We start from the raw sequence: 19,926 nt of genomic DNA, 5'->3' as shown, positions 1-19,926 counted from the left end.
GGATTCCAACTCAAACTAACATTATGTCGTAGGTTCCTGACGTTGATAATTTTCTATAGCACGTGGATTCGAATCCCCATCCCTGCTCGGCATTAGACTACCGAGTCTTCGGGGTCTTGATAAGGCCAAAGCTTGGAGTACAACGCCCTCTCCTTCTCATTCTCAGCCGTTCCCAGAAAGACTTGCTTGAACCTGCGACTATTTCCCACAGCGGTTGCATAGTCCTTGGGATCGACCATGCCATCGACGGGAAGCATCCCTTGATCTCGAAACAAAGTAAGAACCTGTCCAATGCCGTCCACGTTGGTCTCCTCTTCCGCATGAAGATCGATCTCCTTCTGTGTGAACGTGATCGGACAAGGTGACGGGCTGTCCGCGAAGAGATCCTCCCAGAGGTTGACCAGCGAAAGGAGCGATTGGCGCAAAAAGAACAGGTCTCTATTCTCCCACACTCCAGTCACCAGCCAGGCGGGTTTTCGGACGATCGGAATCGTTTTCTGCTGAAGGACAGCCCAGTGACGCGGGGCGCGCTTGTACACCAGCGCCTCGTAGTATTTGTGAACAATTTGGCTCTCATGATCACTAGCTATTTTCTCCTGGCCCTCCGCACTGAGACTGTCAAAGTTCTCGGGGCGTTCGGGGACAGCCCAGCCTTCTTGGACGGGTCCATGATGTCGGAACATCCTTGGGACATGAGACTGGTAGAACAGAGGAGCCACGCATGCTGACTGCCAGTCTATAATATCGGTAATGGTGTGCGTGAGCGGGTCCACAAATACATTGTCCAGGTGAAGATCGGGATGCCAGAGGACGTTAGAGCTGGCAGCCCCATCGGTGGAGGAAGGGACCAGGAACGGAGCGACTTTCATGTACTGGTCGAGAAGGTGAAGGCCGTCCTCTGGAAGCTCGGGATCCGATGCAGATCGATAGTAATTCATCCGCGGGCGCGCATGCTTCTTGATCCATAGACTCTCGTTGCGGCCTAATGCTTGGGTGTACTCAGATGAGTTAAGCCCTGTACGTAAGACTGTTAGCCGGTGTTTTGAAAAGGAAGTGCAGTTTGGTCCACTGACACGGCCCACGGTCTAACTCCATGTCACTTCTAGTGCCATTCCACAGCTCGGGCGAAGTGAGGGGGCCAATGGCAAAGCGCTGTAGCACTTCGTCGGCACTTGAGTCATCATTCGGCTCTTCCATCCGTCCCGTGAGTGAACGGAGATCCTCCTTAAAATAGATACAACCGTGCTTAGGAAAGGTCGTGGTGGTCAGCTTATTCTCTAGATCCACTACTTGCTCGATCAGTTTGAGCTTTGTCCCTCGTGGCCATTGGCTCCAGACAGAGCCCAGTCGCACTCCAGCGGCCTTCTCCTCAATGATATACTCTGCCTCAACAGGAGTGTTGGCTGCATTGGAAGACCATGCGAGGATCCGTGGAGTTGGTATGTTGAAGTAGTCACGTAACTGTGCGGATAAGCTATGCTTGCCAGAAAGATAGAGGGATGCGCGTCTTACCAGCTGGCGTGTGGCTACTTCTGAGGCGGTGGTGGATTGGGCTGGTCCTGCGTTAGGGTTCGGGAGCTTGGCCACGACTTCGGCTCCATTGTCCATCATCAATAGAAATGCTTTGTTATGTAGGCCCTCTAAAAGTTTGATGATCTTGGTGCCTGGGAAAAATGATGAATAAGCTTTACTTGACAACGACTGTCTGGGTAGAACTAACAGTGCCGAGCGCCATTGCTGACATTGACGGCAATGTCAATGAGCTGCCTCAAATTGAGCTTCAGGTATCGCTTTGAGAGCTCGCGCTGTTCATTGCAACTGGAATATTTTAGTGGTAAGTGACAATCTACATCTTGAGGTGGTACTCTCTTATCTCTTACAGCCATCAGTGTCTGGTGTATCGATACAGATCCTCTTCCGGGATGCTCTCATCTAACCCCCCTATGTCAGCCACCCGGATATGTAGTTGAAATTCTGCCTCTTCCATGGGGGACTATACGTATTCCGTTTGCCCTTTCGATGAATAATTTTGGTAGTCTTGAGTCCGACCGCAGTCCAGCCGAACAATGTATCGAGAAGAATCTTGCGATTCGTGACTGCCGGAATGAGGCTTTTGAATTGAGACCCAGGATAGTGCGACTTGGGAGCAGCCGTAAAGAATGATACATGCCGTTTCTCAGCTCTTCTGGGAAACAACTCTCTCCTCGAATGTTGGGCTGGAAGTAGAGACGATTGATAAGAAATGCGGAAATCATCTGCCACATTGTCACACCCTTGACTGCTTGCCTGTGGGCTCCGTTGCTCGGGCAACCGCTCGTCTCACAAAAGCGCTCCGGTGCACTGATCTGTTCCCACGGATTGATGTATACCTATAAGATACGTACGTTTTTAATTGTGCATCAACTCTCAATACCCCCTTTACTTCCTTTCATTCCAGGCCATACTTTCTCCAATATACAGTCACCGCATCATCTATAAGCCTTAATATCTTGAGCAGATTCCTTTCATTATGCCAGTGGCATCCAACAACATACACCGCCCAGGCCTGACCGCACAAACGATCATACCATTTCGCCTGATAGCTCACCCATAGGTTCTCGCCAGCTTGAGCTGATTATACTCCAACGTGGTCAAGCCATCCGTGTACTCCGGGATGGCCCCAGGCCGCACAAACTCAGGCAGCGTATCCACCAGCACATGGCGATCGGGTTTCCCGAAGTACGCCACCGAGTACCGTCGGGGTAGCATCGCACTCTCATCGTCCTCCTCAGCTGCACCCTTTGCCTCTGGCAAGGTGACGCGGTGGTTGGCCGATCGCAGCGCCCTATTCGTCCACCGCTGCAGACAGTCCCCAACGTTGACGATCACCTCGTAGACATTCTCCGATTCAATGGGGATAAACTGCCCCAGTGTCCCGTCGCGCTGATCCTCAACCTGCAGACCGCCCACAGAATCCTGAAGGAGCAACGTTAGGGAGCCGAAATCGGAGTGCTCGCCGATGCGCATGCCGCCGCCGGCGCGCATCGTGCGGCGCGGGATGGCCGGGTAGTGCAGCAGGCGCAGCTCGCTGGTGTTGCACTGGTGCTTGCTGAGGAGATAGTGGTCTTCGATCGACAAGCCGAGCCCGGCTGTGATCGCGCGCAGAAGGTGGGTGTGCAGCTTGTCGAAGCGGTTGTAGGCGTCCTCCATGAACGCGCGGAAGCCTGGGAGATCTGTCTCATCCGGCCAGCGGTTGGGGAAGAGGGTGTCGCTGGCGGCGCCTTGGTCGAAGGATTCCTATTTTGTTTGAGTTGAGTCAACCATGATATAATGCGTTTGATTGGGCTATTAGAAAGGGAACTCCAACTGATTGAAGGGACTCATACTCGATACTCCTGGTAGCCATCGTTCAGCTTCTTCCCTTGCTCATCGTCCCTCGTACCCTTCAAGGTCTCTTTCCCCACTGCGCTCCATCCGCGATGAGGATTCGGGGCTTCTGGATGTGCCGCCTTGGCTTTACTTGAGTTGGGCAGGTCGAAAAAGCGTTTATTCTTTCGTTGAGTGCATTCGTTCCAAGTCAGCGTTTTCGTTTCTGCCGTGCTGTTTGTTGCTACAATGCAACCCAAAACTCACAAATTCAAATAATCGGTCAATCGTCTCCCGGGGAAGGGACGAGTTCCGAATCTTGGCAAACCCGTACACCGAAAGCGTCTCACATAAGTCCTCACTGAATCGTTGCCGCTCCTGCGCGTTGTCGCTGCAATACAGCCGGAAGTCTAAAGATTTGATAGGCATGACGGCGTTTAACTTGAACTCAAAAACCGTGATGCGTGTACCCGGGAACGGTAGAATTGGAAAAGCGACTGGTTCGAGAAGAGACGCGGTTTATGTAGGGCTTTGTGTATCTCCCGGCGGGTGACTGGTCAACATGATATGTATGCTTCGGTGGAGCAGTATCACAACACCGACTTATAGGTCATACCAGCACCCCCCAACTTTTCTCGACCGACGGCCAAACATGAGTGATTCTTGATGAGGTCATGGGATGTTTTGTTTGCAAAACTGTTGAGATTATATTGCTTTTTCCTGATCCGGTGCCTCCATTCGCTCGCTTCGGGTCTGTTTGCTTCACGGGTTGCTTCCCGCATGTGATCCTGGGATCTTATTGGTTTGGGCGGTGGACCACTTTCCGCGGACCGATTTTTCCAATTGACTGGGATAGATTCTGTCCTGAGGATGAGCTTCAAGAGCTGTTTTTGTGGCTCTTCACAGTGTGACAGAATGGTGGCTGCAAGTTGGAGGAAGCCCCCACTGGTCTGGCCAGGCTAAGCCTGTTTTGGACAAGCGCCACTGGAACCTTATCATCTGAACCCTAATCGAAGGATCTCATAGGACATTGTGCCATAGCAGGAGGATTGGGAGATAAGCTTACTAGATTAAAGTTGATTGCCCCTGTGCTTCCTTGATTATGTATTTCTGGCTTGGAAATGGCTGTTTCGGGGTTGGAAGAACGAGTCATACATGCTTGATGCTGGCGTCCATCACACGTTCACATATTCGTTCCTCGAACATTTGCTCCCAGGTTCCGAAGTCCTCAAACTAGTTCCTCTTGTTGTTTCAACCTAAATGCCGTGACCCCGAGTTGGCTTGTATCATCTCTCAGCCTACTCCCTACGGTTTAACCCAGTTCAATACCAATCACCTATTTAAGCCCCGTTGGTACAGCTAGCTATGTAGGCCTTGTCCCGAAGCGAGGACACGCCTGAAATCATTCACAAGTTGTCGAGAGATCTTTCCGGGCTATTATGAGTAAAGTCGTTGTCGCGCCCGGAAAAACTTGCGTTGATAGGCCTCGTATGTAGAATCTTGCCATTCGCGACCACCACTTGACTTCGGAACCCAGGCTAGATCGACGGGACATAAGGAAACGACTCTGACAAGGCAGTGACCACGGAGCGATCCATGCTCGCTGGGAGGTCGTCTTGCTACCCTAAGTAGAGAAAGCGAAGGTGCTGAGACATCTGCACCCTCCAAAGACCAGCCTCTTATCAACCCCGGCAAAGGCTCCACAGCTCAAACGGTTTCATGGTACCGCTATCGTGCTCTTAGCGTGCTTCTCGAATGCTTGCATACTATGGCACTTATAATCTCATCCTAATAACAATATTTCCACATCAACCTTTACCCGTGCTCGTCCGTCAATCATGGAGCCGCGAGGAATCTACTCGACTTCTTATCAGCTTTCACCATGCTTATCCAGCCCTTTAACTAGGCACTTGCTTCGTCTCCATGACATAGGACGCTCCTTCTCATGAGACGATGCGCACTTGAGATGAGTCAGGCGATACTATAACTACCATTTTATTAAGTCAAAATACAGAGAGGAATCTGCTTCATACGCGAACCATGGAAGATACTCAAATATCTTTCTACCTCATAATGCAAGTGGGAATTATACGCGCGACCACCTTCATGATAAATTGACTGCGAAGAGACCAGTGCACTGATTCACGAGCCATAAATCAGCTTTGCAGACAGAACGTCAGACAGACAGAACGTCAGATTCATTCAACCATCATGTAATCATCTTTGGGGGCAATGATAATCGACAAGGCTGAAGTGACAACACTCTTAAAGTACTATACCGCGAGACCGACCTGTTCTAAGCACAACAAGTTGGCCCTCGGAAAAGGCCGATCTTGCGGGAGACGCCAATGGCCTTCTGACAGGACAAAAGTTGATGGCAATCAATACATCAATGCAGCCGTGTCTCTGTCAGTGTATGGTTCGACAGAAAAAGGGTCCAAGTGAAAGAGCGGATTCCCCAAGCTATTTGTGTTCGAGGTTGAATCCGTTTGTTCCTTCCCTATAGGATCGCACGCGAAGGTGAGCCTCATTTGAAACTCGGACCCCGGTTCTTTCCACCCCATTGCCTTGTCAAAAGCATCGTCATTTCGAAGACTCTCCCATTCCAGAAATCGACTCACTTTTTTCGAAGCCAAGTGAATGGCTGCATGTTCAAGCCCCTTGATAACTCGAAATTTAAATTTCAACAAGCCGATATGAACCTCCCTTCTACTGGTTGCGTCAGCCGTTGCACTGGTGATTGCAGTCACCAAGGAAGGCTTCCCCTGGACAATTCTTGTTGTTCGATCATCTCCCCTCCCGACTTCAGACCTTTTCGTCGTCGATTGGGCCTGCTGTAATCGTTGTCTGCGGGTGAAAGCCCGCTCCAAGCCACAGTGAGTCCGTACCAACATAGAAGTATCTCTGTGCGAAGGCTGATACATCTCTCCACAATCACCGGTACACATCCGTTCACACAGTCCACACAGAAATTGGCCTGCATAACCAAACTGATGCACCACTGTGGTATGATTCGTCACAAGGCAGAAACACCATTCGGTATTGACGAGGCTTTTAAGACCATGGTCTCGGCCCCTCCGAGACCTTGAGTCCGGGGACACCCCACCCAGCAGTGGCACGGAATCAGAGGAAGGAAGATTGTGTTGGGGACACGAGGAAAGATGTCTTGCTTTGCGCCTGCTGAAACTGATGGAAATGTGTAATCAAGCTATGGATCTAAGTTTTACAAGGTTGCCCCTTACTTCCAAGCCCATCGCGTTGGTCCACATTGCGTACCTGATGTCGGGGTGTCGGGTTGATCGTATCAGTCTGCTTGGGCGGGTTTAGCAAGCGATGTCTCCTGCTGAGACACTCTCGTTCTAATAGACTGTTGTGTCACAAACACTGTAAAATCTCAATACAATCCTTTTACCAATTGTCTAGCTAGCTATGTCATCTTGCCTCTGCATAGCCTGCCTCCTCCCCCTCCCCCTCCGGGCGCTCCCGAGTCTAAAACCCAAAGTTCCCACCATTCGGTATCCCGACCACCGAGTGCAGTATCGTAATCAGGCCAGTGCTCTATCTTAGCTACGCATGCTCATTTAGATCTACATAGAGGATCTATAGATCCGGTGCCAAAAGCATTGTCGCAAATGGTATTCCTGGCAGCCAAGCGGACAAACAAGGGCGTGACGTGGAAGACAGGATATTTTCAATTTGGCAGGGATCTAGGAGGCAGGTTGGAAGATGCCGAGTCTTTTTACCAGCGAGTAGTTTCATTCTCTGAAGATAAAATTACTTCGCGATGTGAGCGACACATTCATCGAAGCAGGGTTTAAAAATACGTTTCTGTACTACTGTTCCTGGAATGATCTCGTATGAACCTAGTCATGTATTCATTTGTCTACTCTTCAATGGAGATAGACTAGTAGCTAGGATCAATATGAGGTAGAGGTTGCTGTAGAGATGAGCACGGAGGCGAGCAGTGACCCTCTAATTTCCGGTATTTCATTCCATTGGAAGATCTGTCCCCATCCATAGCGCCTCCGATCGGTAGCCCGTGGGTGATGTTGATACAAATACGCACAGCAGGAGCAGCATTGCTTCGATTCCCTAGACGTCTGAGCGAAGGTCCAGATCAGCCTGATTCCAACACACTGTCCATAACCAAAAACGGTGGCGTACGCAGGGGCAAAGAAGCTAACCTGACGGCAAAATGTTCCGGAGATCCTGCTCGTCAATATAGAGGCTGAGCGCGTGGGCCTCGTCGGGATTGAGATAGGATTCTCCCTGCGGATTTCCCGCGAGAGCCAGCTTCTGGAGTCCACAGAACGGCTGCCCAAACCAAAGAGCAGCGCCTTGTCCGTCAGTGCCCTTGAAAGTCGAACCAAAGCTGACTGTTCCGTTATGGGTCGTGTGATACTGCCCCCAACAGAAGCCATTGCATTTGGCGACCGGAATATGCATGACATTGTCCAAGACCAGAGTGCGGGTGGGGGAGCCTTCCTCCGGGCTAGCACGCACGCTCAGCTCCACCGTGCCGACTCCGGCGATGTATACCTCCACCCCCTGGAACGGTCCGATTGGAACCATGCGATTCACCGGGCGGTACGACTTGAAGGACGCGCGATTCTTGGCGTAGTGGTTTGTGCCGGACACCACCATCCAGTCCCAGCAGCGAGGGCGGGGTGGGATTTCCTCCTTTTTCTTCTTGCGATTGTTGACGCGTCCTCCGGTTTCTGCCATCGTGATTTTCGGCAAGGGAGGAACTGGATTTCTAGTCAAGTGAAAAAGAAATCGTGGATTAGATATAATCCTCCATCTTTGCAGGACATAGCATGGATCTCACCTGTTGATTATTGGATGGAGTTGAGTGTTGTGGGGAAGGATCCGGGGTAACGGGGGGATGTGGTTAACTAAAGTGTAAGCCTGGAGGTGCTGGAAGTCTGGAACTTCGGGGACCCGACCGAAGGCGGGGTGGGGTGCACCACAACACTGCTCCAGGTAGATCGCTACCACCCGGGTTCATGCCCCGCTGAAACATGCCTAGCACTTAGGATGAGTTGTTCTTGTCGCCTCCATGTCCCCTTGCAATGCCGAGGGCATACTGGCTGGACCAGAAAGAACAATTTCTCACCTCACTCCTATTTCTGGTTCGGCCCTCTGATCGTGAATTTGGCCGGATCATGAAAGCGGTCTCGCAGGCTGGCCAATCGGAATATGAGATGCAGATCGTGAACAAGCTCTACAAGAACAGCGCGCTGGTCCTGCCACACAGAACCTATGCATTACTGACCGGGGAGATTCGGTCCAAGACACACAATCGCAGTGGGATCCAAAAAGGGTCCTGATGGACGCGAAGCTGGTACATTTCTCCCATTGGCCCATTCCGAAGGTGTGTGGGTCTTTTGCCCTCCGCTGTGATTCATTTGATGCGATGCATAGTATATGAAAGCCAGTCACTCACACGATTCAAGATATAGCCCTGGATAGCATCAGATGCTAGGAGGTTTCGCGACCACCAACCAACCTGCGACCTCAATCCTGACACAGGAAAGGCGGATGACTGTCGGTCACGCAATATCTGGTTAGGATTCTATTCAGACTTTGCAGAGCGTCGAAAGGTTCGATCTAAACCCTATCTATCTTGGCCATACTTGACTAAATTGGGCACCCGCTGACCGAGCCAGAGAATCTGGGGTATGGAAGTCGCTACGTGACAATAGTGACTCATCAAGAATTGTTCACATCTTTAGCTCAATATCTCATGTGAGATGTCCGCGTCTGTAGACAAACAAGACATATTACGCTAAACATCAACGGGAAGAACGAACAGGGGCGTCCAGACTCACCTTACATGAGTCATTAGATATAGCAATCTGGTGTAGCGTAGATCAAATTATCTAAACGGAGGACCCTGATACAGTGGAACCATGCAAGCAGGTCAGGTGGGTACATTGCCATAGTGGTACGCGGTTTGGTCTCGTATTATTGTTCTCTTGCAGAGTTTGTAACTTAAGTAATATAGACATGCGCCAAAGCGGAATCTTAATACATTTAAGCTCTACTGATATCAGCCTCTCTCTACTGTCACATTAACAACATCGGCCAGTACAACAACTATAACGAACACATTCGAATCTTGTAGTATAGAATTATAGCTATACCAGCATATTTCAACAGCAAGCACAGACATAACTGTTTAATATAAGCACAAAGTTCAAGACCGTAGCTAAATTCATTGCAGGAATAATGCCAATTAGCTAAGATCCCTACATAGAACTATGGTAAGATCATCAGCTGTAGTAATAATCTGAATATTAGCGTTAAAGTTATAATTAACCAAACCATTGTCCAGTATAAAAGCATATAGATATACCAATCTAGCTTGACATTAACAGTTTTATCCTAGTTGAGATAGACAGTTCTTGTTGGAAAACTTTACAGAGGCCTTTAACTATAACTAGAATATGTAGTATCTCTACTGGAATGCTAGTATGAAACTAATTCAGAAACAAAATAAAGGTAGAAATTAAGATAGGAAAAGGACTTAGTTAGTATATCGTATTTAAATAATAGTAGCTACTACCCACTGTACTTGCTCCGCTAATTCCGCGTGTGGGCTTTGAACTTGGCCTATTTACATTTACTCGGCGAGCGGCAGGATCCTTGAATCAAAGCCGAAGTTGTTTTAACAAATAGGAAACAGTTGTGACTTAGGATTTGGTAAGTTTGTTCTGATCCAATCGTACGTACTACGTGGCACAGTAAATTACCGTACAGCCTGTACGATGTGGGTCTGCGTCTCTCGCATTTCGCATTATTGCTCAGCCACTTTTCTATATACCCTGTCTAGTTCCACCCCCGCCTGTACGCATTTAAGTACTAAATTGTGCCTCTTCCTCGTCGCCCAAGATCTCCCAACTTGATATATCTCACCCTTGAACCCAACATCTGGAGACCCGACCACCCCATTGCTAAAAGATGAGCGACCATACCCGAGCCAGCCGCTACTCCAACGGCTCTCTGCGGACCTGTCAAAATTGTGCCCGAGCCAAGATCCGATGCATACGCTCCGTCCCCACCGGGAGCTGCGACCGGTTGGTGCCGTGGCAATGACTATCAAGAGTTGCCCGTCGAGAGACTAATCCGCACCAGCTGCGAACGCTTGGGAAAAGCATGCCACTTTCACCCAGGGCGACGAGCAAACGCAGTTCCCGGTCTAAGCGATAGCAAGGACCGCCGGATCGACGCGCTTGAAGCCAAGCTGGACCGCCTCCTGGCGCAGTCCGTCAGCGCCACCGGCTCGGAAGCCAGTATTGAAGATAAAAGCCCATCGGCTAGCACCCCTGGTCCAATCCAGGATGTGATCGACAAGGGACTCTTGACCATTGAGGTCGCAAGCCTGCTGCTGCAGGATTATCGGAGGACGCTGATGCCGTACTGTCCGTTTGTCATTGTCCCTCCGCACGCGACAGCAGCTACGCTGCGGAGGGACAAGCCCTTTCTCTTCCTGGCCATTCTTACCGCGGTATCGTATGACAATATGCCCCTGCAACGGACACTGGAACTTGAGGTCAAGCGCGCGATCAGCAATTGCATGATCTTCGATGGCCCGGTTTCGTTCGAGACGCTCCAGGGCTTTTTGGTTCATTTAGCGTGGTGAGGACACCCCAATGGTGGGAGTTTCAATCGTTTCTGACCGGGCTGAAGGTGCCAGTATCACTCGCGGCCCCGCCGATTCTCCCAGTACTTGCATCTAGCTATCAGCATCATCACCGACCTTCAGCTTGACCGCGCCCCCGAGGATCGATTCTGGAGAACCAGAGTGGATTTCAACGGGGAGCTCGACCGGGAGATCTCGTGGGGAAGAGAAGAGAGAAGGGCGGTGATCGGGTTCTTCTGGTTTTCGTCCAGGTCTGTGGAAGCAACAGCAGCAGCAGCACACCGTTTTATGGCTATGGGAGCCAGCTAATGTCCTCATAGCATCTCACAAATCCTCCAGAAACGCTCTTCGTTCTCCTTCATTCCGTATCTCGAGACGTCATGCAAGTTCCTGGCATCAACCGCTGAATACGACTCGGATCGGCACCTGCTGCACCTCATCCAGCTGCAGCGCCTGTCCGAAAGGATAATTGTAGCCTCATCGCAGCATACCTCAGAGCCCTATGACGCAAATGCACTCGAACAGTGCTACCGTGACCGTCGATCTGAGCTGGATCTATACCTTGCCCAGCTCCCCTTCCCGCTCACCGACAGCCGTAGGTGACCCACGCTGGGGGGCGACCAGAACTTCGAGATTACCGAACTGACTTGGTTCAGATCTTCTTTTGATGCAGTACCACACGGCAGAGCTCTACCTTTGCCAGGTGACACTGTTCGACTACAAGCCTCGCTCCCAGCATCACCAGCACGATTCGCCCTTCCAGATCGACGCCCTCCGCCTGGGGCTGACCGCGGCGCGCACGCTGCTGGAATTCTATGTGTCTCTTCCCCTCCGTCAGGAGGTCGCCTTCAATAACGCAGGCTGGGTTCAGCTCGGGTTCGCCGTGACCCTGGCCTGCAAGCTGGTCGTTGCCGCGGCGGACCCCCTGATCCATCCTCACACGGTGGATTTGACCCGGGCGCTCAACCTCTCCAACATGCTGAGCAGGTGTATCATACGGATCCAGGCGCTGATCACTTCTCAGATGGACGCCCGCGGCGACCGTGATGTGTTCTACCACTACGAGAAGCGGCTCAAGCGGGCGCAGTGGTGGTTTGAAAGTCGGAGCTTGTCACGATCACAGCCTCTCGAGTGCCTGCCGGCGGCCGTCGACCCCTCGTCGAGTGCCAGCATCTCGCATACCCCCCCGGAAGAAGAGGTGAATGGCTACGGTGCAGTTTCGCGTGAGGGCTTTGATTTTCAGTGGCCGGGGTTGTTCCCCAGCCCTGCCTTTGACGACATGTTTGCCGATTGGATCGCGCAGGGATCCACGGGATTTTAAATACTAAGTGTGTTCGGTAAGTTAGTGGTCATCCGCGCCCGTCAATATTGAATTGAATGAAATATAAAGCTTTTATGAAACACTGGGTAAATAGACTCATCTGGTTAGACAGTGGTAAGATATATAAAGCATCTTCCGTTTATATTTCTGAACCATGTTGTATCTAATATATTAAGGTAGTGCCTAATGGTGAGGCTGCTTTTTACCTATAGCTTTTTCTGTACTTCAAATCCTATGTACTCCATTAACCCTGTGTATCTATGTCAATATAATCTAAGTTTTCTTAAATAGTAGCGCTAGAAAGAGCTGATTATAATCTAAATATTTAAACTGCCAACTTAAGGCTGTGGGATCTTTCATAATTCGATCCACTAGTAGTAATACTTTCGAGAGCCAAAAAGCTTCACCAGGGGTTACAGTAGTGAATATAGTTGTATGTGCATTTCCCGCCTATAGAGGTTAGAGACTTTTAGTTATCCCAAACGAGATGATAGCTAATGATCAAGGGCTTGTTCCACAAGCGAAGGGAGGGAGTCTAATCTGTTCAGGCTTTCTCTTTGGAGATGTTTAATTTACAGCTGTTTACACCAGTACATGTGTCACCGTCCTTGGCCTGGAATGAAGACCAAAGATGACTAGGGCCATGACCGCCAGGGACAAGCCCGCTCCACCCCAACCGACCCAATTTCCGAAGACATGTTGTGCCACGGCGACGTCATCTCCACGCGGCGTCTGCCCTACGCAACGCACAAAGAACGCGTTCCCTGATTCTGGGTTGTCAAACAGCGCCGCAGTAACGATGGCGATGATAGTCGGCGCGTTACCAACTGACCGTAACCACACGGCCAACACACGGCTGGCCACCATGGGGCCCGACCGGGCAAAGGCCATAGCATACGCCGGGATGCCTGGCCAGTGGTGGTCATGGGTCGTCAGGGCCAGTTTGATGACGAACGGATGGCCCGGGGCACTGGCCATCATGTCCGTGCCGACGCCGTAGGCCCTGCCCTGGGGCAGAAGCAGCTGCACAGGGGCCTGCACTTGTTTGGCCGTGAGCAGAGGCTCTAGGGAACGACGGCAGCCCAGTTCGGGATCCAAGAAGACCCCCCCGTAGTGCCAGAGAAGGAAATAGCGGAGCGCATCAACGCGCTGCAGCGGCAGAAGATGGTCGGTGTAGGTGGAGAGATACCACGGAAAATGTCTGCCGATGAACTGGTGTGCGGTCTCATCGGTCCAGATGTACTGCTGGTACTCGGGGTTCTGGACCCGACAGGAGGCCGTCGCATTGCTCCATTCCTCTGGAATGTCCGATGTGAGGTGTCGCCACATTCGATGGATGATCCGCGGAATGGTCTGTGCTGTAGTGGAGCTGTTTTGGGCGCTCTCTGTGTCGTCGCTGATAGAGGGGGGAGCCCATTGAATCGGCTCGACGAGGGCGGCTGCTTGCAGCCTGACTGCTGGGGTGGGCTCTGGAGCAAGATGCTCGGGAGCGAGAAGACTCTGATGTAGCGCTGTGCTGAATTGAATGAAATGAGCCAGCCATGACAGGCAAGAGATGAGGAGGTACAACGCGACACAGGTCAGGAAGGGACCTTGACGTGCTCGAACCACGATGGGCTCGAGGCTGGAAGACCAGAAAAGAGGTGGAAGCAAAGACCAGCACTGCATGGCCTGCCGCTTCAATATCTCACTCCGAAGCATCACGCCGGTGCTCCAGGTCAAGACAGACAAAAGAGGAGGATCAAATCTCGACCTCTGAGCTCGGCAAAAGAGGGTACTGTACAGGATCAGAGGGCTATGAGAATGGGTGGCTCAGATAGACTGTGTTTGTCCTTGTCCTTGTCCTTGTCCTTATCCTTGTCCTTGTCCTTGTCCTTGTCCTTGTCCTTGTCCGTGTCCGTGTCCTTGTCCGTGTCCGTGTCCGTGTCCGTGTCCGTATCTCCACTAAGCGAGCGAACCTATTGCAGCTAAGTCTCCTGAAATCCTTGGCAAGGGTGGCCAAGAGATACCCCGATACCACTTGAGATTGATGGTAGATCTCCGTAACGGTATTATCACAGACTCAGCCACCAAAATGCAGAAGGCACATACGGACATGGACACGGACAAGACTCCCACCCACCTTGAAGTGCTGGTGCCTGCTGACTTTTGTACTATCAACTTTATGTTTAAGTATCGTTCACTTGGAGCCCTAACCTTTCCTCCAGGCAGTGTTGTCATTAATCCTCCACCATGAGTAACTCAACCGATCCTTCCGACTATTGCACTTTGGAAATCTGCCCCATCACAGAGGCCTACGTTTACTATGTCCCATCATTGGCCGGCAATGCTTTCTACTTGGCTTTATTCGCCGTGCTACTGGGCGCTCAACTGATCCTGGCCGTGCGCTACCGGACGTGGGGCTACTTAGCCGGGCTGTTTGGCGGCCTCGTCCTCGAGATTATCGGGTATATCGGACGTATTCAATTGCATTCCAACCTGTTCCGCTTCAACCCATACCTTGAGTACGTTTGTCTTCTCCCGCCCAACTGCACCTGGCCCACAGCTTCCTGTCCTAGCTCTGACCATAATACCAGATACCTGATCTGCCTCACCATCGGCCCGGCCTTCCTCAGCGCGTCCATCTACATCTGCCTGGGCTGTATCGTGAAAGTCTACGGAGAGAGCATCTCTCGCCTTCGCCCAAAGACGTACACGATTGTCTTTGTGGCTTGCGACTTGATATCGCTGATCTTACAGGCAGCAGGCGGAGCCATTACCTCAGTCGCAGATGCCGATCAGTACGATCTCGCCCAGGATGGCATCAACATCATGATAGCCGGGCTTGCTAGCCAGGTGGCTTCTCTCGCCCTCTTCATGGCCATCTGTCTCGACTATGCGTGGCGGGTGTACAAGAACCCGGATGACCTGAGTTCCGAGACGTGTATGCGTGGTCTTCGCCATAGCATTAGATGGAAGGCCTTCCTGGCGGGTAAGCACAACCTTTGGCATTCTGATCCTGCGCAAAGTGCTTACCCTATCTTCCTAGGGCTGGCTCTTGCCACTGTAACCATCTTTGTGCGATCGGTATTCCGAGTCGCCGAGCTGAAAGGGGGATTTCATAGTTCGTTGGCCAATAACGAAGTGCTCTTTATGACTTTGGAGGGGGCAATGATTGCTATCGCAGTTATCTCTCTGACCGTGCTCCATCCAGGCTTCTGCTTCGATGGCCTTTGGAATCAGACCAGATGGTCTTTTCGTCAGTCTAGAGACAGTGAGATGCAATTGATTGAGGTTAATGCTGGACACGAGGCGAAGGCTCAGCGGGCTGACTCGGGTATGAGTTGAGAATCCGACTTGTGACTTATTCCTGTCCCTGCTTTCTACCCTCCGCGAACGAATTCTTTGTCAGCCCGTGTATAGCATTCCAAACCCCGTACTCATGTTTAAGGACCTAAACTGGCACGTCCGTTGTCATTTTTCTTTCTGCTTTTGTACCTTGCCATGCATGTCTAGACGGTTTTCGGAACAGGTTTGCCCATTTTAGAATACCTTCCACCCCTTGAGGCACTACCAACAGCACCTCTGTGTGATATCCGGGATTACAAGACAGACACGATGCAGACCGGGGGATTCTCCCATACAACCCATTTATCTTATGTCTTGTTCAAGTCTGCGAATAATCTACTCCTAGTACACTCTCCTCACCACCGAGACAAAAGCCACGTCGCCCTCCGGCCCCCAACTCCACGACGCGGCGGCCACCACCGCCAGAACCGGGGTCGACAACTTGGCGAGCATGAACCCCACTGTGCGCCACCAGCGCCGCCGTCGACCTGCCAGAAATTGCTCGGTGTTATTGACATGGGGGAAGGGCACATCGGGTACGGGGACCCCCAGAAACTCGCACAGCGGCCCCCACCCATCGCGCGGGTTGAACATCAACAGCCGCTCAGCCGGCACCGCGTGTTGGATCCAGGCGTAATAATCCAGGTATGCCTGGCGCTCCCCTTGTGGAGCAATCAGGGGTCGTAGCCCGTGCTGGAATTTGTGGTATTTCCACCATCGCCCGATCACATACTATGTTGTTTGATTGTCAATACAGAAATCTTTTTCCAAATCTCGATTAGGGTTACCCCCACCAGAGTCTAGTTTGGGGGGTGGAACGTACCGGATCCCAAGGGGCCAACCAGTCAAACGATTTCCAGGAAACTGCAGAATCCACCGACTGCCGCATGGAGCGCAGCCACCGATCCACCTCGCGGGTGCTGACCACCACCTTGGCTTCGGGGTAGGCCTTGATCAGGTCAGCCGCGACCAGGGTCCCCCGAATGTTGCACGAGACATTGGACCCGTCGAGGGGGGGCACTGAAATTGAGAGCTATTGGCTTACAGATCGTTCCGGTGCGTGGCATTCCGAGGAGGAGGACCTTCATCTTGGGAGGTGTCTTAGGCGCCGGGATTTGATCAATGAGACGAGAAGACATTCTTGGGACTGTCACAAATGTTTGAAACTGAACAGCACACAACCATACCTCATTGAGATAAATGCCCGAGTCAGGGGCCAGCTGGCGAAGGGCAAATAGCCCCTGTCATAGGTCATGTTATGGATAGCCTGCTCGGCGAGATCTGAGGGAAGGGACTCGTCCCAGCTTTGCGAGACTATGAGATGGACGACGGAGTCTCTCCACGCCGGGTTTAAGACGTTATCTACGGGACCTGTCTGCCATTCATGGTGACCAATATTGAGGGAGTGGCTATGCCCTGGTATATATCTTAGTACGAGACGCCGTCCAAGTGAGGGGAAGGAGGTAGCAGGGGGGGAGGATTGTGGTCGCACGGGGAGTACAGCACGGTTAGCTTACCTTCGAAGAGTCATCACTAGGCATGAGGTCTTTCAAAGTCCTAGCAAAAATCCCAACGTTTTCAATGACAGCCCGCCGTGGGATGAGCCTCGAGGCTTTAGCGCCTTGAGTCGTCCCCGCAGATTCGATCGCTGGCATGGTCTGAACAATGTCATAACATGGCGCAGTCATCAAAGACTTCACCGTCGATTCCACAGAATCATCATGAGCGCGCAGGAAATCCTGAATCGGACTGAGCAGTCTCTCAGCCGTTCCATTCTGAGCGTTGTAGAGAAGGAGGGAGCCGTTCATTGCGGGCGGGGAGCCTCCCATGGTGTAGTAACCATGTATCCCGGAGCGGAGTCCTGGAGTTGCGCCAGATACTGGTGGCTCTTTGCGACCAGTCCATACCATGCATCCGATGTGGTTCCGTTCTTGGGAGCGATGGAAAGATTGATGAGCGTTCATGGTGACTGAGAGAGTGACCCCAAAGGTCCCGCCACCTCCTCCACGAATCGCCCAAAAGAGGTCCTGGTTCTGGCACGCATTGACAGTGACTTGGTCTCTCTGTGGGGTGATCATCTCGGCTTTGATAATGTTGTCCGCACCCATACCGTACTGTCTGGTCGCCAGGCCATGCCCGCCGCCAGTAGCCCATCCGACGACGCCAACAGTCCATGTGATATTAGCAGCAATATCCCATCGGTGCGTCGATTTCTCCCGGGTCTGACCGGGTTCGTGCCGCCGACAGAAATGGCACTATGCTTTGCTAGGGCAGCGTATATTTTCTTCATCCTGGACATCAGCACCTAGAATGGCGGCAATCTTGGGGCTGACGATTAATGTTTGCATTGTTGTTGGAGTAGCTGACCGGTTTGGGTGGACAAAAGGCGAACCCATTGGAGCCCGAGTGGCAGTCGTCACTCTTCGGTAACCATTACCCCCGGCTCCAAGCGATCAAGAGCAGGTATGATTCAGCTGGACTTCTCTGGTGTCGTCGTTGTGTCGGTAGCGAGGCCAGGGAGGAGTCGGACGAGGGAGAGCTCTGCCGCGCATTCTGATATGGGGAGGGTTTGGCGACGTGAGGGGTCGTTTTCTCGCACTCTGCAACTCAGCATGAAGTGTCATGTCAAAGGGAAACCCGGCTATCAGTATCAAAAATGAAACTTAAGACATGGGTGTTAGAGATTGAAAGCGTTCCCGTGCACAGATGCTTAAGCCTGAATTGAAGCATAGACACAAGGAGAGGCGAACAACATTAAAATTAAGATCCGGCACCTATGACATGGAACGACGCAGAGTCCTTCTCCTTGCGATGACTTCAGTCGTAGGAGTAGTCATCATCGTCCAACACACTCAGGCTAATTCCCATGCGATTTTCCGACCATTACTTTATTCCCACCTCCAAGTTGGGTGTAATGGCTTTTCTATCCGTGATGTTCACTTGGTGGTCCAGCTCTGGGAAGATCCCCTAATCGCGAGCCAGGTGCGTCATCTAGAACTTTGCTGGTCGGGATCGGAATGTTATCAATGTGGCTCGAACTTCATGAGACAATACGAGCCAGAGTACGAATCCTCTAGCGACGAATTCGACCCACTAGAGGATAATGTGGCTCATTTCATTGACCGTGCCCTCGCGACGATTTTTGAGAGCCCAGAAGAACGAGGTCTCCAACGGCAATTTAGGAAGCACTTGCACGGAATGTGCCAGCAGGCATGGATTGCGCTTCTGCTCATTCCCCTGGCCAATCTACGCACCATAGAGTTCACGCACGAGCATTCTTCCTATCTTGTCTCACCGATTCTTCTCAAGGCTGCGCAGCACCAGCCTCCTTTTCACAACCCCGCAAGGCTTCCATTCCCCCATCTCCACGAAGTTCGCGCGAACTGCGCCTGGCGCGATTCTTATATCTACGAATCCTTCCTAGCGCCCTTTTTCTATTTCCCCGCCGTTCGCCGGATAAGTGGCAGCTACATCAGGGAGGATGGAGGGATTAGGAACTTGCCGCTTCCCATTTACCGGAAAGCACGCAGCGTGAAAGAAATTGCTATTCAGATGGTCTACTCTTCCCACACGATCCTCCGCTGGCTTGTGGCGAGCCCCGGTCTCGAGCACGTTGCGTTCCAACTCTCCGTTCACCGTGACGACGATATGTGGACTGATTTCGATGCATCGCAATTCCGGAAAGCTCTTCTTCTCTCTCGACAGACGCTGAAGACCCTGCGTCTGGAAGTGGATGAGTATTTTGATCGGGCAGTTACTGATTACCAAGACGAGAAAGAGAAGCCGTTTGGCGCATTCACGAATTTTACTATGCTCCAGGACCTGGTCATCCGGCATGCACACCTCACAGGGCGATCTTCCGACATCGCAGTCCAGGATATACCGCGATTTTTAGTCGAGATGCTTCCTGTCTGCCTGAAACGCCTCACTGTGAAGGATATTATGGGCGAGGATCTTCCGGATTTGCTGGTCATGCTTCAAGGGTTGGTGCAGCACAGGGATCTCTTTTGTCAGCTCGAACAAATCACATTGTGTGCGGGTTGGCTGGATGATGATCTGATAAGTCCCCTGAGAGTGGCTTCCGAAGCTGTGGAATTTCCGAGAACATAAGCTCAGGGCGCTTAAGGTTTCTGCGGAATCTTCTTCATGTCGAGAATACTCCCCAATAGATATGAGCACTTCACAGGGTAAATCTTCCATAGTGTTGGCGTTTGTTCTGTCATAACATCACAACATGGCTGGCTGGTCATGTATAAGTATATCCGGGTCGGTCTAGGCAACAGGCTGC

The 19,926-nt window shown here is 51.6% G+C and overlaps 10 protein-coding genes across 10 annotated transcripts; 3 read left to right on the top strand and 7 right to left on the bottom strand.

The window, feature by feature from the left end:
• Window positions 1-55: 55 nt before the first annotated feature.
• Window positions 56-1,987, bottom strand: BO66DRAFT_450931 (uncharacterized protein; the record flags this gene model as incomplete). Its single annotated transcript, XM_025651842.1, has 5 exons — window positions 56-1,015; window positions 1,074-1,461; window positions 1,513-1,664; window positions 1,721-1,818; window positions 1,938-1,987. 5 exons carry the CDS (start codon window positions 1,985-1,987, stop codon window positions 93-95), a joined length of 1,611 nt encoding a protein of 536 aa, XP_025504376.1. The 3' UTR covers window positions 56-92.
• Window positions 1,988-2,583: 596 nt separating this feature from the next.
• BO66DRAFT_411203 (isopenicillin N synthase family dioxygenase) lies at window positions 2,584-3,774 on the bottom strand (the record flags this gene model as incomplete). Its single annotated transcript, XM_025649278.1, has 3 exons — window positions 2,584-3,276; window positions 3,366-3,530; window positions 3,613-3,774. The coding sequence occupies 3 exons, from the start codon at window positions 3,772-3,774 to the stop codon at window positions 2,584-2,586; spliced, it is 1,020 nt and encodes a 339-aa protein (XP_025504375.1).
• A 3,750-nt stretch (window positions 3,775-7,524) lies between these two features.
• On the bottom strand, window positions 7,525-8,186 carry BO66DRAFT_428604 (uncharacterized protein; the record flags this gene model as incomplete). The annotated part of the gene is made up of 2 exons (XM_025650416.1): window positions 8,174-8,186; window positions 7,525-8,101 (listed from the first exon to the last, which is right to left on the bottom strand). Exon 2 carries the CDS (start codon window positions 8,068-8,070, stop codon window positions 7,525-7,527), a length of 546 nt encoding a protein of 181 aa, XP_025504374.1. The 5' UTR covers window positions 8,071-8,101; window positions 8,174-8,186.
• Window positions 8,187-10,308: 2,122 nt separating this feature from the next.
• Window positions 10,309-12,351, top strand: BO66DRAFT_428603 (Zn(II)2Cys6 transcription factor; the record flags this gene model as incomplete). The annotated part of the gene is made up of 5 exons (XM_025650415.1): window positions 10,309-10,424; window positions 10,483-10,986; window positions 11,038-11,241; window positions 11,311-11,585; window positions 11,647-12,351. 5 exons carry the CDS (start codon window positions 10,309-10,311, stop codon window positions 12,309-12,311), a joined length of 1,764 nt encoding a protein of 587 aa, XP_025504373.1. The 3' UTR covers window positions 12,312-12,351.
• A 505-nt stretch (window positions 12,352-12,856) lies between these two features.
• Window positions 12,857-14,113, bottom strand: BO66DRAFT_391689 (glycosyltransferase family 32 protein). Its single transcript, XM_025647315.1, has one exon. It carries the CDS (start codon window positions 13,977-13,979, stop codon window positions 12,894-12,896), a length of 1,086 nt encoding a protein of 361 aa, XP_025504372.1. The 5' UTR covers window positions 13,980-14,113; the 3' UTR covers window positions 12,857-12,893.
• On the bottom strand, window positions 14,099-14,408 carry BO66DRAFT_438173 (uncharacterized protein; the record flags this gene model as incomplete). The annotated part of the gene is made up of 2 exons (XM_025651042.1): window positions 14,099-14,269; window positions 14,403-14,408. The coding sequence occupies 2 exons, from the start codon at window positions 14,406-14,408 to the stop codon at window positions 14,099-14,101; spliced, it is 177 nt and encodes a 58-aa protein (XP_025504371.1).
• Window positions 14,409-14,543: 135 nt separating this feature from the next.
• On the top strand, window positions 14,544-15,638 carry BO66DRAFT_438172 (RTA1 domain-containing protein; the record flags this gene model as incomplete). Its single annotated transcript, XM_025651041.1, has 3 exons — window positions 14,544-14,815; window positions 14,888-15,282; window positions 15,340-15,638. The coding sequence occupies 3 exons, from the start codon at window positions 14,544-14,546 to the stop codon at window positions 15,636-15,638; spliced, it is 966 nt and encodes a 321-aa protein (XP_025504370.1).
• A 411-nt stretch (window positions 15,639-16,049) lies between these two features.
• On the bottom strand, window positions 16,050-16,638 carry BO66DRAFT_283634 (sulfotransferase family protein; the record flags this gene model as incomplete). The annotated part of the gene is made up of 2 exons (XM_025643095.1): window positions 16,050-16,370; window positions 16,462-16,638. Coding segments are annotated over 2 exons (498 nt in total), but the record flags the coding sequence as incomplete, so codon positions are not given.
• A 373-nt stretch (window positions 16,639-17,011) lies between these two features.
• BO66DRAFT_82520 (uncharacterized protein) lies at window positions 17,012-17,925 on the bottom strand. The gene has a single exon (XM_025653631.1). It carries the CDS (start codon window positions 17,744-17,746, stop codon window positions 17,147-17,149), a length of 600 nt encoding a protein of 199 aa, XP_025504368.1. The 5' UTR covers window positions 17,747-17,925; the 3' UTR covers window positions 17,012-17,146.
• Window positions 17,926-19,184: 1,259 nt separating this feature from the next.
• BO66DRAFT_391687 (uncharacterized protein) lies at window positions 19,185-19,868 on the top strand. Its single transcript, XM_025647314.1, has one exon. It carries the CDS (start codon window positions 19,191-19,193, stop codon window positions 19,746-19,748), a length of 558 nt encoding a protein of 185 aa, XP_025504367.1. The 5' UTR covers window positions 19,185-19,190; the 3' UTR covers window positions 19,749-19,868.
• The last annotated feature ends 58 nt before the right edge of the window (window positions 19,869-19,926 follow it).

This window comes from Aspergillus aculeatinus (assembly GCF_003184765.1).
Source record: "Aspergillus aculeatinus CBS 121060 unplaced genomic scaffold BO66scaffold_22, whole genome shotgun sequence".
NCBI classification, from domain to species: Eukaryota; Fungi; Ascomycota; class Eurotiomycetes; order Eurotiales; family Aspergillaceae; genus Aspergillus; species Aspergillus aculeatinus.
Note: the sequence above shows the minus strand (reverse complement) of the source record. Positions and strands in the feature narration are given on the sequence as shown.